The sequence below is a fragment of the Neolamprologus multifasciatus genome, chromosome 17 (assembly GCF_963576455.1).
Source record: "Neolamprologus multifasciatus chromosome 17, fNeoMul1.2, whole genome shotgun sequence".
Lineage (NCBI taxonomy): Eukaryota > Metazoa > Chordata > Actinopteri > Cichliformes > Cichlidae > Neolamprologus > Neolamprologus multifasciatus.
The window spans coordinates 4,897,052-4,915,399 of NC_140455.1; the positions used below are offsets into that span (position 1 = coordinate 4,897,052).

The 18,348-nt window shown below is 42.1% G+C and overlaps 1 protein-coding gene and 1 long non-coding RNA gene across 2 annotated transcripts in view; both read right to left on the reverse strand.

Annotated features, from left to right (window-relative positions):
* The window catches only part of LOC146498779 (uncharacterized), a 319,599-nt gene that overhangs the window by 64,185 nt on the left and 237,066 nt on the right, over positions 1-18,348 (reverse strand). The gene's annotated exons all lie outside the window — the stretch shown is intronic.
* Positions 10,663-17,042, reverse strand: LOC146498784 (uncharacterized). The gene is made up of 2 exons (XM_085138249.1): positions 16,938-17,042; positions 10,663-11,738 (listed from the first exon to the last, which is right to left on the reverse strand). The coding sequence occupies exons 1-2, from the start codon at positions 17,040-17,042 to the stop codon at positions 11,133-11,135; spliced, it is 711 nt and encodes a 236-aa protein (XP_084994375.1). The 3' UTR covers positions 10,663-11,132.

Consider the following 18,348-nt stretch of genomic DNA (forward strand, 5'->3'; position numbering starts at 1 on the left):
CTCAGTCTGTCCTCACTCTGGACACTTGCAGTCGTCACACATGGAAATCAAATGTGTGATAAGCTGCAGGATTCAAACACAAGTGTAACTTATAAACACATGTTCATACTTTTATTCCACAATCAGAGAGAAAGAAACAGAGAGAGAGTGCAGGACAGACAGACAGGTGACAGTCTCAGGTGTACACACTGCTACAAACAGGAGGATTTAGTGTTTGTGTTATTACGAGTGCTGAACAAGAAGAGTTCCAGATGGTACAGTGGACACATGTGTGACTGCTGTGATTAAAGCATCTTTCTTTCAGCTTAACGAGTGAACCGTCAGCTCGTTCAAACACACATTAAAGTCCGTTTGGCTCGACACCACCGAACAGAGGCAGCAATATAACACAGCTAACATTAACAGTGCAGTGAATCCTGCTTGTGCCGTGATATTCAGGACTGCAAACCGAGCAGCATCACTGACTTTCAGCTTGTTGTGTTTGTGGATATATGACTGACTTTAATTATCCACAAAATCATCACATTCTCTGTAAGATTAAGGTCGACAATATATATATATATATATATATATATATATATATATATATATATTTAGATGTAGAGGCTTTAAAACCAAGTTAACGCTTAAAGTACAAACATCACTAGTGTCACATAACTTTGCCATGTGGCCAACAGCAATGTTTTAATGTTCTTCGTTATTAAACATTTGCACATAAATAAGTGACGTCATATTCAGTACTTACTTTTGACAGTTCACTCTTGGCCGCTCCCTTCTGCCGTATTTTGCGGCAAAATTATCCACACCCACCGCCGCGCTATGAAATGTGGGATATATGGGACCACGAAGCGTGCACCGGACCACGCTTGATATTTGGGGAACTCAACGGCGCACTTGGAGTATGCGTTTGAAGTACACTTCGAATTGGGACAGCCGTCGTCACGTGGCGGTGGCGTAATCGCACTTAAAATGCGTACTTCAAGCGTGCAGACCCTGAATTGGGACACAGCCTCAGATAACAACTTAAAGGAAAAGAAGTGATTTGAGTGTATTCAACATTTAAATGGTCCAAAACATAGGCATGAACAAAACATTTAAATCCTTTCAACATGTAATCTTCAACAATGTACAATATATGACTTAAAGTGTCCATAAATGTATTAGGTAGGCTGTCCATTCAGTTCAGTACACTTAGTATTCAGTGTTCTTAGTAAGTGTTAATTGTCTTTAGTCACTTTTTTGCTTTTGATGCATCAGTTTTTTTGTGTTAAGTGGAATCAGATCTGACCCAAAAAGTAAAAAAAGTAAAAACATAAAGCGTCCCTAGATCTCAGTAAAAAACGTTAATCCTTAAAAAAATTGCAAATCGTTGTATCCTACCACCTTCCAAGGAAACAGGTGGCCTTCAGATTGAGAACGTCCTTTCTAGGCACCTCCAGTGGCATCTAGTCCTTAGATGGCACCGCTTGGTCCTTGCAGCAGATTTCATAAAAATAAAAAAACAGCCTGCACACAGCGTGCAGAGCAATCACTTCACTTGTAAAATAAAACATGTGTTTCTCTAGTGTCATCCCCTTTTTTTTCTCTTCACACATCACACATCTATACAGTTCTTATTGGCCAATAACAATTTACCAACAACAAAAGTACATTTCACTGCAAATCATAACGCATGAAAAGTGTCTCACGTGGTGTGTTAGCTAAAACGTCACATGTCAACGCATTAGCCCAAGGAGCACATGTGGGTACACTAGCATACTTTCCACAGGTTAAGGAAACTAAGGAATCGTTAGCAGCTTCTACGACAAACATCACATCTTCGACAAACATATCCTGACTGGTTTTATACTCAGAAACTGGACTGTGAACAACTTAATCTGCAACTGTGAGACTCACCAGGATATTCTTCAAAGAAAACATTAATTCCGTAGCGCAACACGTTACAGGACTGAGGCTGTATCCCAATTCAGGGTCTGCAGCCTTAAAGGCCGCATTTTAAGGCCGATTACATCACAGCGACGCGACGAAGGCTGTCCCAATTTGAAAGCTGCTCGAAATGCGGCTCTCAAATGCGTCCTTAATTTCCTTGAATTTTAAGGACATGGCGGTGTAGACTTTGTGGCCCAACATATCCCAGAATGCATAATGCAGCAGTGGGTGTGGATAATTTTGCCGAAAAAAATGGCGGATGAGGGGCGCCCGAAGAGTAAACTTTAAGTGAGTACTGAATAGGGATGGGTACCGGTATCCGGTGCCATGATGGCAGTAACCAGACCGAAAAGCAGCGCACATTTCGGTGCTTTATTTCGGTGCTTTTTTTCCTGAGCTGTGATACACTTTCTTCTTCCTTACATTTGTATTGGCGGTTGGCAAACAACTGAAAGGTGCATTACCGCCACCAACTGGTATGGAATGATACACTTTAGATTCTAGCCAATCATTTTAAGTTTCCGAGAATAGTAGGCGGGTCCAGGTACGTACGTTCTTTTAGAGCAGAGCTACAAATTAAAAATATCCAAGGCGAAGCGGTCAAAAGTCTGGCTGTACTTCACAGCAAAATATGCAAACTCAGCAGCTGCAACAAGTGCTTTAAGCTGATACTGTGATACTGTCAAAGGAGGTAACACCTCAAATCTGATGAAACACCTGGCGACGCATAGTGTTTTTTTTAAAAGCCGAGAAATGCGCCGTATTTGATAGCTTGCTGCGAGACCTCACACCGAGCACATCTACTGCTTGTGGGTTGCCTGTTATCGGACCCGGAATTAGCAACATCCCCCAAAAACCCGAAGAGGAGAGTCCTGGCCCCTAGCCCTGCCAGTGTAGCAGAAATGATGAGGATGATGATGGCAGCAGCAGCCGTTCTTCTCTGCGTGAGTAGCTTAATGTTGTTCGTGTGTAATTTACGTTGAGTAGGCTAACCACGTTATTACATTAATGCATGTAAGGTGAACAGCAAACACCATCATAGCTACATGCAGCTGTCTTCTTGTTTGATGGCAGATACTCCCTTCACCCTGGCCAAAAAGGCTAAAATGACCAAAGAAAAAGTGGAAAACAGTTAAACATGAGAGGTTTTTGGACAAAGTTTGTGTTTTTTTCCATTGTTTAAGCACTGCTTCCAGCCAAGAATGATACCATATATGCCCCATAGCTGCAGAAAAGGCTAACATTGTTATCTTTTTACAAAAAAAACAGCTGAACATGAGAGGTTTTTGGACCACTTTTGTGTTTTCCATTCTTTAAGCACCGGTTTGAGCACCGTTTAAGCACCGGCACCGTTTCAAAAGTACCGGTTTGGCACCGGTATCGGATAAAACCTAAACGATACCCATCCCTAGTACTGAATATGATGTCACTTATTTATGTGCAAATGTTTAATAATGAAGAACATTAAAACATTACTGTTGGTCACATGTCGGCAAAGTCATGTGACATTAGTGACGTTTGTACTAACTTGGTTTTAAAGCCTTTACTCCGTTCAATAGCTGAGCTTAATCAGAGAATGATCAAAGCTCATGTAGAAACAAACAAACAAATGAACAAACGATTTTCTCCATCTCTGTCAAACAAAGCTGTATGAAACGTTTCCAGCTGTTAGTATGATGGTTGCTAGGCAACCTGGGCAGCGCAACGGAGGCTAGACCGTCCCATTTCACAAGCCTCGCCTTAGCGGTCTTTGAGTACGCGGCCCTTGAGGATCGTTGAGGCTGCGTACTTTAAGGCTGCAGACCCTGAATTGGGATACAGCCTGAATCTCCACACAGCTTTGCGCATCTAGCGCTGTGCAGGCGGATGCAGCGAAAGAAAGTCACCACGGACAGCGCTATGGTGCATTCACGGTACATGGGAAAACTCAACACTTAGCAAAAAGGTAACACTTCAAATTAGAATAAAAATAGAATACAATTGGTAATAAAATAACCATGGGTTACACTAGTAAGTTATAGTATTCTTTCCTTTGGGAAGGTACCATCTGTGCAGTCTGTAACTCTGTTGAAGAAAGATGTTGAATCTATTTAATTACTGGAAAAAAATAATAGATTTCTGTGCATTTGTTTTATACGTGTATTAAATTAAAATCGGTTTTGTCAATTAAGCATCTTGAGACAGAGTTCCCGATTTCTTTTTCTTTTCATTTTTTGTTGGGAGTTGGCAACCTTATTACTTAGGTATATGTAATTATAAATTAGGTTGTTTTATACTTTTGCTAAGTACTGTTTAGAATAGCAGAATAGGGAGGATGGTGTAGGTTTAAGTTTATTGTAAAGGCTTTATGGCTTTTCCTATAATACCATAGTGGGCCGGTCACTAGTCAAAATGATTTTTTGTCCCAGTCCTGCCCTGGCTCTGCTTTCTTCTCCACTCCCCTCTTTTCACTCCTTTTTTTGTGTGTGTCCTGTCTGGCACTGCAGCAATCAGAATTATTGTCTGAAGGCCGAGACAAATGCCCAACAGATTTACTTTCCCAAGTGGGCCTTTTGCAATACTGGTCCACTTGATTGTCATAGTTCTAAGTTATTGTAATCAGGCCAGACTGGACTCGGGGACGAAAAAGAAAAACAAGAAGAAAAGTTCAGAAGAAAGTTAACAGAAGGAGAGGGAAAGAAAAAGGAGAAAAGAGATAGAGAGAAAAGGAAAATCTGCTTCATCACCTTTGTCTTTGTGTCCTTTTTTTTTTCCTGGATCACCTGTTGAGAAAGAAAAAAGAGAAAACAAGCAGAAGAAGATTAGAGCAATACAATAAACAACATCACAATGATATATGTGAATATAACAGTAAATACTAAATATTAAACATTATTGTGCAGCACGTAAGATCGACAGCGCACAGTGTGCTTTGAGGTAGGAGCCAAAATAGGTGTAGTTTGTGTGTGTGAGCACCCGTGTGTACACCTGTGAGCATGGACGCGCTTGTTTTTAAAAGGTTCCTTCATGTAATGATCTGCTAGAGGGTGTGGGGGGGCCACAGCCCCGTCCTCCAGGGCATGAAGCAGGTATGGAGGAGATCAAGACTCCAGACATCCAGAGGCCCCCAGAACACAAGAGACCAAGGAAGACCAAGGAAGACCAACAGAGGGGCAGCCGCGTCACTGTCCCAGAAAGAGCTGAGGAGAGTCCCAGATGAGGGGTCACTCAGCAGCCACGGAGCAGAAGCCAGGGGGGGTTGCAGTGACGTGCCCGTGAGCTCCGCCGGCAGCCAGCTGTGCCAGAGTGACCGAGCCCCAGGCCCAGAGGCCGAGGGCACCCCACCCCCGAAGTGGCCGGAGCGAGCCCCAGGCTCCAGGCCCCGACAAGCAGCCTCCAAGGAGTGAGCCGGTGTGTACCTGGGCGCCCATCCCCGGACACAAACACCCACCAACGCACCGATGTCTGAGGGCGTCTGCCACTGGCAGGGGGAGTGGTGGGGGGAGATAGGCCTCCATACCTTGGAGGGCCTGAGATGTCCCCAGAGAGGTGGTACCCAACCTGACATATGGACACAGACATACAGGCACACACAGATACAAACATCCATTCCCACCCTCATGCTCTCATATGCAATTACTCAACACTCAACCAACATGGAGACAGACATAGAGAGACACTGTGCACACAATCACACTCCCCAAGCGTAATCTAAGCCCCAGGTCTAGGTACCCTTGCCCCTGGAGGGGGAAACTGCACCCAGACTCAGGTGGTGACCCTCTTTTCACTCCTGATGCTTTTATATGTCACTACTGCATGTCCTTAACTTTTGTTAAATGATAGTGTTAAGTTGATAGTGTTTCATAGTGTTTCACCTTCAAGTTACACACTATGAAAGGCAGCAACAAGTTTAATGTTCAGAAACCTAAAGTATGTATCAGCAGCAGAATGGACCTAAAAATAAATGTTTGTTTCAGTTCTATGAAGCTTTGAGTATTTTGGATCAGTAGCACTGCTGTGTTTGTTGCATCATATTGCTGTAATTGTTTATATGCTTTATATATCCTGAGGTAAGTTGATCTATAGTGTTACATCATATTCTATAAGGATGTTATGTGTTTGTAGACTTTCTGCCCAGTTTGACCCATTTAGCAGAAGTCAGCCTGTTTAAGGCTCTGATATCTATTCTGTGTGACTTAAAGCAGTTATGACATGGTCTGATTTTCTCACCCAATAAAGGAATATTTCATATATCAGTCTACTCTTCATTCTATCAGACACAGTTATCACAGCTCGTACATTTGCTTTTTACACATATATGTAAGCATTGAGCCAAATGTAATAATGCCAACATATTAAAGGAACAATATTTGTCTCTTATATATAATACATCTATATATACACTGTCAAAGATACTTGTCTTTGAGTGAAGATTTAAGGTGATAGGAAATATAAATAAATGTACCTTGAATCTTTACTGAAGCTCAGTATTTGACAGAGTTCAAGTTTACTGCTGTAATAACTAATCATGATTGATATAATACTAACTTTAATATTGGCCATATTTATATTTGTGATGAAGGCTAGACCATCCCATTTCATGATCCTCTCACTTCCGCACTTCTCGTACTTTGTAGTACACGCCGTACGTAGTACGTGAACTGCACGTATTTTATGTACGGGGTCTCCAAGGAGTCTGTTTGCAGGAACTTTAATGATAACTGATAAGTCATGTTGAGAGTTTCATTAAAAGTAGACCTACAGTTAGGTCCATAAATATTTGGACATAGACAACATTTTGTAACTTCAGATACAATTTCTTAGGTCACAGGTTTGCTGTACCTGAGATAGTGGCCACTGTGTACCTAATAAAGTGTCAGCCATGTGTTGTGTCCCAAGTTGCCTTTCTCCGGGTTCAAGCTTTTCTGGAGACTAACCATCTTAGAATTATTTCAGTCTGGTTTTAAAGCGCCACATAGCAATGAAACTGTGCTTTAAAAGTTCTTAATGATCTTTTATTGACTACTGATTCTCATTTTAGTGCTTTTGGATTTAAGTGCAGCATTTGATACAGTGGATCACGGAATTCTTATATCAAGATTTGAAAATTGTGTGGGCATTGAGGGTACTGCACTTATATGGTTCCGATCCTACCTAACAGACAGGTGTTTTTCTGTCAGGTTTGATGGCTCTTCTTCCACATTATTCCCGCTTACCTGTGGGGTCCCACAAGGGTCTGTCCTTGGCCCAATCTGGTCTTAAAAACGATCACTACAGCATTACTGAGAGTTTAAAAACTGTCTAAATTCTTTCACCTTTAAAAATATGATCAGCGTTGCTGCTTTACCAGGTGTAACAATTAAGTTTAACATTCAGGCATCCATGAAAACAAGATTTATGATATTTAACAGAGTTAGACATTAGCAGGGAGTTAGCTCGCTAGCTTCCAAACTCTAAATATAATATAGCATGTTCTGACTGCGAGATTTTTGAAACAAATTAACACGTACAGCTCTGCTATCACTTCCAGCATAAATGAAGACAGGAAAGTAAACAGCAGTGACGTTTGTAGGTTTACTGAAGTTGGGCTAGCTGGTATATAATGATGTGCTACGTGATTGCTAGCTACACAGCTATGTTAGCATTACAGAAACACAGTGAAGCTGGAGGATGAACGCTAACTTTTTTCCACTGATAAAGCTTAACGTGAGGGTTCCCGATGGTTAGGGACAAATGCAACTGCATGGTAGGATGCTGTAAACGGACCAAACTTCAGTCAGGAGAACAACTGAGATAATCCATTTACAATACGAGGTTAGTCATTAATATACTCCTGCATGGGCTGCAGTTACATTGCAAGGGTTTAAAAACCAAGAGCTTTAAAATGATTAGCTGTAAGAAAAACCGAGAGAGGCCGACAGTGATCACTGACTGTTTTTAGGGCCTTGTTCAGATTAAACAGAAAAAGATACAAAGCGTCAAAACACGATAAAAACACAATAGCCTTATTAAATGCAGAGCAGTTTGGTTCCGGAATCAGGATTCCTCACGTCATCACTTAAAGACCGGATACTTTTGTCCCTGTATATGCTCCTGCTACGTTCTATTTTTAGAAAACATGGAAACTTGTTCCACGATTCTCAAATCTGTTTTCACCTTAAAAAGAACTCTGCAGACTCCTTTAAAGTCTTACTTGACTGTCTTGATGACATTAATCATGGTTCACATAAATTTTTTTTGCACACAAATGATCAAAAAACGAAGGTCATACTATTCGGCCCATCTGCCCCCTATTCTTCCCTTAATGTTGACCTTGGCCCACTGGAAAAGTTCAGAACTCTTTTTGCAAAAGATTTAGGAGTGTTTCTCAATAGTTCATTCTCATTTGGGAAACAAATAAATTCTGTTATTAAAACCAGCTTTTTCCAGCTGAGGGTCATTGAAAAAACCAAGACCATGTTGTCATCCACCGACTTTGAGAGAGTGATACATGCATTTATCTCTCCTAGGCTTGACTACTGCAATAGTCTTTATTTTGGTATTAACCAGGCCCTACTCTTGCATCTGCATAATGCGGCGGCCCAACTCCTGACAGGCCCTCGCAAATTTGATATGCTTTTTTGTATTTGAATGCCTAAAACAGTGGAGCCGTGCTTTGAGCCAGCCTCAGTGTCTTAACAGTACGTGTATGAGAGCCATGTAATGTCCATGTGTGCATGCTGAAAGAGACTGTGTTGGTGTCACACCCCTTCGCCTTTCAGGGTGGAGCCTGCTGGAGTCGGATGGTTGAGAACAGGTCTGAGGAAGTGTAAGTGTGTTTTTAATTTGATTAATGAAATCAAAGCAGCACACATTCAACCATCTTCAAACTGTCACATCACTCATTCACATCTCTGATGTCAGGAGTCATCATCAAAGTGTCAATCAATGAACAGATGATGGATCAATAATTGCAGCTGGATTGTGTTTGTTCTCTCCATCAGATTCCTGTCAACTCACAATCACCACAAACACAGTGAACAAATGGCTCAAACTATCTGACAGCAACAGGAAGGTGACACATGTGGAGGAGGTTCAGTCATATCCTGATCATCCAGACAGGTTTGATTTTTATCCTCAGCTGCAGTGTAGAAATGGTCTGACTGGTCGCTGTTACTGGGAGGTCGAGTGGAGAGGACACATTTATATATCAGTGAGTTACAGAAGAATCAGAAGGAAAGGAGGAAGTGATTACTATGTGTTTGGATACTGTAATATATGTTTGCATTGATTGCCGCTTCAACTGAGTTGTCCTCGGTCAGAAGGAATGGTACTCCACAGTGATGTAGGTCAAATAACTTTAATAAGGAGGTGTCAGATGGTATCAACAGGATGAACAGTGTTGGTAGAGATGCGATTGCATTACAGTATTCACATGTAGGTAGAGGGAGTGTGAGTGGGTGTATGTGCGTGGTCATCTGTAAACAGAAAGAACAAATATTTGTAATAACCACTATGAATAGCAGTGTACCCCTTATACAGTACTGTGGGTTTCCAGCGTAATGTTATACAATCTGCCATAACCACATGGCCACTAGATGGCACCCTAAGACCATAAATGAATTTCTGGCTCGTATATACATTGGCAAACAGGACCTCTGCAGATTACAACGATTCAGATAATAAACATAGTAAATAGTTACATCCACCTACAACCACAATGCTTGACAGTAAGTCGTATATGAAATGGAATATGGGCTGAACCCAAGGCTGCCTGTAGTAGGCCAAAAAATGCATCTTAGCGATAGCAACAGGACTAGCATCTTACTTAGTAAATAACACAGATAAAGTCAAACAAGCATCACTCTCATCTTACAATACTCACATGGTAAGCATGCACACAGGATTAACTCACACAGGAATGCAAGTAAATACGTTACTCCTTCGACACACCTCTCATCTGTGCAGAACTGCACTAAACACATTCCCAACCGGACGTACAGATACCGAGGGGCAGTGTTGGGGAGTAACGGAATACATGTACCGCCGTTACGTATTTAAAATACAAAATATGAGTAACTGTATTCCGTTACAGTTACCGTTTAAAAAAGTGGTATTCAGAATACAGTTACTTTGTTGAAATAAAGGGATTACACGCGGTCTCTTCCTGTTTCATATGTTAGGCTATCCCCTCTCTATTTTGGTAATTCCACTTTGGTGGAAACCCAAACAAAACACGCATTAAGAGGCTCAATCTCGCGTCTAATAATGACGTGAAGAAATATTTTTTTAAATTATTTAATATGAAAGCAAAGGGGGAGAGTGTTACAGGCATCGCCCTAAAGAATGTAGCCTTATTTAAAACTCATCTTTTTAAACTTGCTTTTGTTTGATTTTTATTTTTAGGTTTTAGCTTCTGTGAAGCACTTTGTGATTATTATCTTGAAAGTTGCTATATAAATAAAGTTTTACTTACTTACTTACTTATGGGCAGAGTAGTGCTGCAGGGAGAATGGACTGCCATACCCGTTATGTGTCTGTGAGCGCCAGGGAAGGAGATAAATTAGAGTCGAAAAGTATGAACTGTCACAGAGCAAAAACGGGAGGTGGAAGCATGTAAATATAATAATAACCACTGCAGCCAAAAAGAGTGCCTGACGAGCCCAGTTGTAAGTAAGCTATTAAGACTCTGCTTTTTTCGTGTTTTCCTCTGAAACAATAAGTTCTGTTGGAGCAGCCTTTCAACGCCTCTCTCTGTCTCTCGCTAAACAAAGTTGACCCAGACAACAAAGTAAAGCTAGTTTTCGGCTACGAGCCTGACACGAACCCGACGTATTAGCCAGAGGTCCCTTTACTACGGTTCGGAGCCGCGGACCTGTTATAAATACGCGCGGAATAGTTTTCAATACGAGATCACTGCAAAAAGTGCAGCCTTACCTACCACCGTCCTTCTACTAATCAGAAGGTTGGTGGTTTGATCCCAGGCTGCCTCCTGGCTGCATGCCAAATATCCTTGGGCAAGATACTAACCCCATGTTTGCTTACTGGTGGTGGTCAGAGGGCCCGGTGGCGCCAGTGTCCGGCAGCCTCGCCTCTGTCAGTGCGCCCCAGGGCAGCTGTGGCTACAATGTAGCTTGCCATTGCCAGTGTGTGACTGTGTGTGTGAATGGGTGAATGACTGAATGTAGTGTAAAGCGCTTTGGGGTCCTTAGGGACTAGAAAAGTGCTATACAAATGCAGGCCATTTACCATTTGATTTTAGTGACCTCCGATTGGCGTAACCGGGTGTCATTACTGCCGACGTGAATTATGATTTTATTGAATTTACGTTTACCCTTAGCCAGCAGTTTTAAATTTCCTTCAATGTCGCCTGCTCTGGCCCCTGGAAGACAATTGACTATGGTTGCTGGTGTCTCTAGCTTCACATGTCTGAGAACAGAATCACCAATTACCAGAGTTTGACCCCCGGCAGGTGTGTCGCCGAGTGGGGAAAAACGGTTAGACACATGAACAGGTTGGTGGTGTACCTGGGGCTTCTGTTTAGGACTATGCTTCCTCCTCACCGTCACCCAGCCGCCCTCTTTCCCCAGCTGCTTGGGGTCTGAACTACCTGCTTGGGGAACAGCTATGCTATCTTCGGCTGCACCAGCTACAGGGGCCTGGCTAGCTACGGGTGAATGAAGGGTGCAAAGCCGAGTCTCCAGTTCAGTAATCCTGGCCTCCAGAGCTGCAAATATGCTACATTTGTTACAGATATCATTACTGCTAAAGGAGGCCGAGAAGTAACTAAACATCTGAGACAATGAGCAGGAAAGTGCAGGAGGGACAGGATGAAGCACGTGAAGATTATACTATAAAAACAGCTACTCAAAAACACCACTGTGTTTGAGCAGGAACAGGAAGTGAGCAAACACCAATTAGAGAGTGAGTCCCTGTGTAAAAGGATTCAGTGGGGTAATCTAAATTCTTTTTCTTTTTGAAATGGCGTCATATTGCTGAGGGTGGAAACGAAATCAGTTGACAGATTCCACTATCAGCAATGAATGAATGAATGAATAAATAATGAGTGAAATTAAAATGGGGACCTGACTAGACTGGTAAAAGCTAAGAAGAGTTGACTGACTTGACACCCCTATGCAAGGTTAACCCCCACCCAGATGTGACAAAGGGGTGGATGTATGGATGTTTCTTTTGTTGCAGAAGCAGGAGGACACCAGAGGAGGAAACTTTGGGTCACATGACTATGTTTTAATATTTAACCTTTCAGCTGTAATTTTTCTGGGTGTCTGTGAATTTACCAGCGGTGTGTTATTCATGACCTAGTATTGCTCACAGTGAAAGTGGGTATACACCTGCGCAGCGCTAACATCTACATTACTTTTCTACAGCAGAGGGTTAATCATGTGATTTACAGCAGGACACACAATTGGTTAATATTTTTTACAGGATTACTGGATTTTTGTGTGAAGGAAACTGTGTTTACAGGCTATACAGTGGGGCAAAAAAGTATTTAGTCAGCCACCGATTGTGCAAGTTCCCCCACTTAAAATGATGACAGAGGTCAGTAATTTGCACCAGAGGTACACTTCAACTGTGAGAGACAGAATGTGAAAAAAAATATCCATGAATTCACATGGTAGGATTTGTAAAGAATTTATTCGTAAATCAGGGTGGAAAATAAGTATTTGGTCAATAACAAAAATACAACTCAATACTTTGTAACATAACCTTTGTTGGCAATAACAGAGGTCAAACGTTTACTATAGGTCTTTACCAGGTTTGCACACACAGTAGCTGGTATTTTGGCCCATTCCTCCATGCAGATCTTCTCAAGAGCAGTGATGTTTTGGGGCTGTCGCCGAGCAACACGGACTTTCAACTCCCGCCACAGATTTTCTATGGGGTTGAGGTCTGGAGACTGGCTAGGCCACTCCAGGACTTTCAAATGCTTCTTACGGAGCCACTCCTTTGTTGCCCGGGCGGTGTGTTTTGGATCATTGTCATGTTGGAAGACCCAGCCTCGTTTCATCTTCAAAGTTCTCACTGATGGAAGGAGGTTTTGGCTCAAAATCTCACGATACTTGGCCCCATTCATTCTGTCCTTAACACGGATCAGTCGTCCTGTCCCCTTGGCAGAAAAACAGCCCCATAGCATGATGTTTCCACCCCCATGCTTCACAGTAGGTATGGTGTTCTTGGGATGCAACTCAGTATTCTTCTTCCTCCAAACACGACGAGTTGAGTTTATACCAAAAAGTTCTACTTTGGTTTCATCTGACCACATGACATTCTCCCAATCCTCTGCTGTATCATCCATGTGCTCTCTGGCAAACTTCAGACGGGCCTGGACATGCACTGGCTTCAGCAGCGGAACACGTCTGGCACTGCGGGATTTGATTCCCTGCCGTTGTAGTGTGTTACTGATGGTGACCTTTGTTACTTTGGTCCCAGCTCTCTGCAGGTCATTCACCAGGTCCCCCCGTGTGGTTCTGGGATCTTTGCTCACCGTTCTCATAATCATTTTGACCCCACGGGATGAGATCTTGCGTGGAGCCCCAGATCGAGGGAGATTATCAGTGGTCTTGTATGTCTTCCATTTTCTGATGATTGCTCCCACAGTTGATTTTTTCACACCAAGCTGCTTGCCTATTGTAGATTCACTCTTCCCAGTCTGGTGCAGGTCTACAATTCTTTTCCTGGTGTCCTTCGAAAGCTCTTTGGTCTTGGCCATGGCGGAGTTTGGAGTCTGACTGGTTGAGGCTGTGGACAGGTGTCTTTTATACAGATGATGAGGTCAAACAGGTGCCATTCATACAGGTAACGAGTGGGGGACAGAAAAGCTTCTTACAGAAGACGTTACAGGTCTGTGAGAGCCAGGGATTTTCCTTGTTTGAGGTGACCAAATACTTATTTTCCACCCTGATTTACGAATAAATTCTTTACAAATCCTACCATGTGAATTCATGGATTTTTTTTTTCACATTCTGTCTCTCACAGTTGAAGTGTACCTCTGGTGCAAATTACTGACCTCTGTCATCATTTTAAGTGGGGGAACTTGCACAATCGGTGGCTGACTAAATACTTTTTTGCCCCACTGTATGTTGGTGATGCAATTACACTGTGTTGTTGAGAAAATGTTGGAGAAAATATAAATATTACAGGGGAAAATGTGAATACAGTGTGAGACATACTGTGTTTGAAACCAGTGTTACTTCTTTTTACAGCACCTCTAAAATCTGGTGACCTAGGCCTGACCTAGGATGCTACTGATAATGTTTTTCTTTAAGAGTGCTTGTAAGGGATTCAGCACAGACAGACAAGTGACAATTGAACAGATTTGCAGTGATTATGGAATAGTTTAATATGGGGCTCATTATCTGACCACTATGATTGACAAACTTAAGGAAAGTCACTGATTACAATGTGGAATGAAGTTGAGATGATCCATGTTTGGAGCAAATTATGGCAAAAAGCAGGGGTTTAATGATTTGAGAAACTGCATTGATACTTGTCTCTATGATGCTAAATACTTTATTACTCTTATGAGCTACAGTTGTTTGCAAATGTGAAGTTTGTTTCAACTTACAGGATTTGTCCTCAAGGATACAGGCTCCAGGTGGAGCTGGGAGTTAAACAAGCTCAACATTTAACCACTGACTAATGTTTCTTTGAAACAGGGTTACAGGTTTTGAGTGGAGCTGCTCCAAGGGAGAAACCCTGGGGAATTTTTCAGAGAAAATGTGCAACATTCTTGTGCATGTCTACTTGTGTGGAGCTGACACATGGCATGGGCCGTGTGGGAAAACAGGAGCTTCAGTTTTAACCTGCAGGTGTCGTGAGGTACCATGAGAAGGAGTGACTGCAGGAGATCACCTTCAGCACAGCAGGCATCCCACAGAGAGCTGTGCTACTGGGCTTCCAGAAGATCATCATGAGAAGACTTTTGAACAGCAACCAACCAGAAGGAGTGAAAGAGATTCGACGTTGACATTGAGGAAGACAACTAGGGTGTAGGACTTGCTCTACCCTAAATCTTCAGCAGCGTTGGAACATGAGAACCTGAGGGATGAAGGAGAGTGCCAAGTTCCATCCAACGGGCAGGAGGAAGTTCAGCGATGGAATTGTGATTCTGTGAACAGCACAGATGCCAGGAGACTGGAAAATAACTGACAGCACTTTCCCATGAAGATCATCTAAAGTGTGTCACTTTGCCATGCAGACTTTGATACTCTGCAAAGGGCTTTTGTTTACATTTACATCATGGATACTTCTTCAAGCTGGCTGGAGTTTTGAGCTATGGGTGGACATGACTCAAAAAGTGTGTGTGTGTGTGTGTGGGGGGGGGGGGGGGGTTTACAATGGGTGTTTGTATAAACTGTGTCACAGAAATAAAAGGCTGCAGGGGAAGCTGGTTCTTCGAAGTGGTCTGAGACGGAGGGCAGAAGGGCTGCTCTGAGATCCTTTCCCTACTGTAGCATGTGAAAAAACGGTTAAAGCTGTTAAAACCCAACACTTGTACAAAGTGTTGGGTTTTAAGGTTTGTGTTGCACTTGGGGGAAAAAAACAGCATTCATGTCCATGCTGACAGTGATCATGGACCAACTTCTGCTGTAACACTTTACCTACATATGATGTCAGCTTAACCTCAGCAGGAAGTTAATGACAGATGACAGACAGGCTGATCCCAACAGCAGTGATAACCTGAAAGTACACAAAAATTAACATTAACACAGTTTTTCATCCTCAAAGTGTGTTTAAACACACTTATCCAGAATCTTCAGATCTTCAGTCTTCTTTGATTTGATATGAATCTTCCTCTCAGTGAGCAGCATCTCCAACATCAGGACTTCTTTTCTTAAAACTCACACACAGCTTCATTCATCAGAATCAGCTCAGGCTGAAAATCCTGCAGCTGTTTCAAACATCTCAGTCAGATCAGATCAGTCTTGCTTTAGTGGATCTTTGATGTCTCACTGTTTCTATGAGCATGAGCTCTATGAGATATATAAGAGATATCTATGAGATGAGCAGTTAAAGGAGCTTGTAAAGAGATGAGCAGTTTCACAGCTCATCTCACCAACTGCACTTCAGGTGTCAGAGTCAGGAAGTCTTTATTCATGTGCAGCTCTGTAAGATGAAAGTCTTTAAGGTGGACTGATTCTGTTATTTATTCATTTACAGCTCTATAAGATAACCTTGTTCACGGTGGACTGATTGTGTCTTCAAATACAAAAATAAGAGACAGAATCAGGCAGCAGTGATCAGAGACAGATTATCGCTGCAGGTCTTCAGTTTCTCAGACTCTAATCTTCATGTTGATGCTTTGATTCTTTGTGTTTACTCTCACTGAAAGCTTCACATGGATTCATATCACCTTTAAACTAAAGGAGGTGAACTTAGAAGCAGGACAGCATAAGTTAATGAACACAAACTCCATTTAGAGTCAGACTCATGTCAGGAGAAACAAACAGCAGGATCATTCCCTGGAGTAACACTCCTGGAAGAAAAGATTTGACCACAGAAATAAAAGAATGGCACATGACATGTTGTGTTTGTGGAGCAGATCTGTGAATATTAGAGGAGTAAATATTACAGAAATGTATATGAAAATATATATTTTATAAATATACAGTTGTGGCCAAAAGTTTTGAGAACGATACAAATAGTAGTTTTCACAAAGTTTGCTGCTAAACTGCTTTTAGATCTTTGTTTCAGTTGTTTCTGTGATGTACTGAAATATAATTACAGCACTTCATATGTTTCAAAGGCTTTTATCGACAATTACATGACATTTATGCAAAGAGTCAGTATTTGCAGTGTTGGCCCTTCTTTTTCAGGACCTCTGCAATTCGACTGGGCATGCTCTCAATCAACTTCTGGGCAAAATCCTGACTGATAGCAACCCATTCTGTCATAATCACTTCTTGAAGTTTGTCACAATGGCACGGTGCTCCATCGTGCTGGAAAATGCATTGTCTTTCATCAAACTGTTGTTGGATTGTTGGAAGAAGTTGCTGTTGACATGACACAGGACTGATGGTAGCGCTCACCTTTTCTTCTCCAGACAAGCCTTTTTCCAGATTCCCCAAACAATCGGAAAGAGGCTTCATCGGAGAATATGACTTCGCCCCAGTCCTCAGCAGTCCATTCACCATACTTTCTGCAGAAGATCAATCTGTCCCTGATGGGTTTTTTTGGAGAGAAGCGGCTTCTTTGCTGCCCTTCTTGACACCAGGCCATCTTCCAACAGTCTTCGCCTCACTGTGCATGCAGATGTGCTCACACCAGCCTGCTGCCATTCCTGAGCAAGCTCTGCACTGGTGGCACTCCGATCCCGCAGCTGAATCCTCTTTAGGAGACAATCCTCCTAAGCCTTCTTAACAAGAATTGAACCTCTTTCCTTGAAGTTCTTGATGATCCTATAAATTGTTGATTTAGGTGCAATCTTAGTAGCCACAATGTCCTTGCCTGTGAAGCCATTTTTATGCAACACAATGATGGCTGCACACGTTTCTTTGCAGGTCACTATGGTTAACAATGGAAGATCGATGATTTTAAGCATCACCCTCCTTTTAACATGTCAAGTCTGCCACTCTAACCCAATCATCCAGACATAATGATCTCCAGCCTTGTGCTCGTCACATTCTCACCTGAGTTAACAAGACGATAACTGAAATGATCTCAGCAGGTCCTTGAATGACAGCAATGAAATGCAGTGGAAAGGTTTTTTGGGGGGATTTAGTTCATTTTAATGACAAAGAAGGAATATGCAATTCATCTGATCACTCTTCATAACATTTTGGAGAATATGCAAATTGCTATTATAAAAACTTGAGCAGCAACTTTTCCAATTTCAAATATTTATGTAATTCTCAAAACTTTTGGCTACGACTGTATGTAAATATAAAGAACATATCCTAAGAAAAGCAAAACAAAAAAAATTAAGGAACGTCTACAACTGAGAAAAGACATTTAAAATACCTTCCTACAGATGTCAGAGTGATGGTGAAGATTTACATTTATGTAACAGTTACAGGGGCAGAGGAACCAAACACAGGAAGCACAGAGGCACGGGAAACTCCCAAGTCCATTCTTTGATCTGGGCGTGGGTCACACAGGAAAGCAAACAAGTCCATATGTGGAAAAATAACAGCAGCTTAGCAACCACACAACAGAGACATGACTGTGACCACAGGAAGTGGGCTAATTTGATGAAATGACTTCCTGTACTGACACAGGCAGATATGTAGGCACAGATTTCTTCTCTGCAAACAGTTGAATAAGAGCTTGTTCATGAGTTTGTTGTTGACCCTCACAGAGTGGAGACAAGTGAACTCGCAGCACAACTCACTTCCACCTTCTTCCACTACAACCCTTCATATTCATGAAGCACATGTGAGGAAGCAGTTTAAGAGCCTGAATGCTCGGAAAGCTCCCGGCCCAGATGGTGTGTCCTCTGCC

What these genes read in the sequence shown, in the direction of transcription:
- LOC146498784 (XM_085138249.1), bottom strand. Translation starts at nt 17,042, where the DNA reads ATGGTGAATGGACTGCTGAGGACTGGGGCGAAGTCATATTCTCCGATG. An exon ending in GCTTGTCTGGAGAAGAAAAG is followed by an intron (nt 11,739 to 16,937) that starts GTGAGCGCTACC and finishes CTGTTTTTATAG; the next exon opens with TATAATCTTCACGTGCTTCA.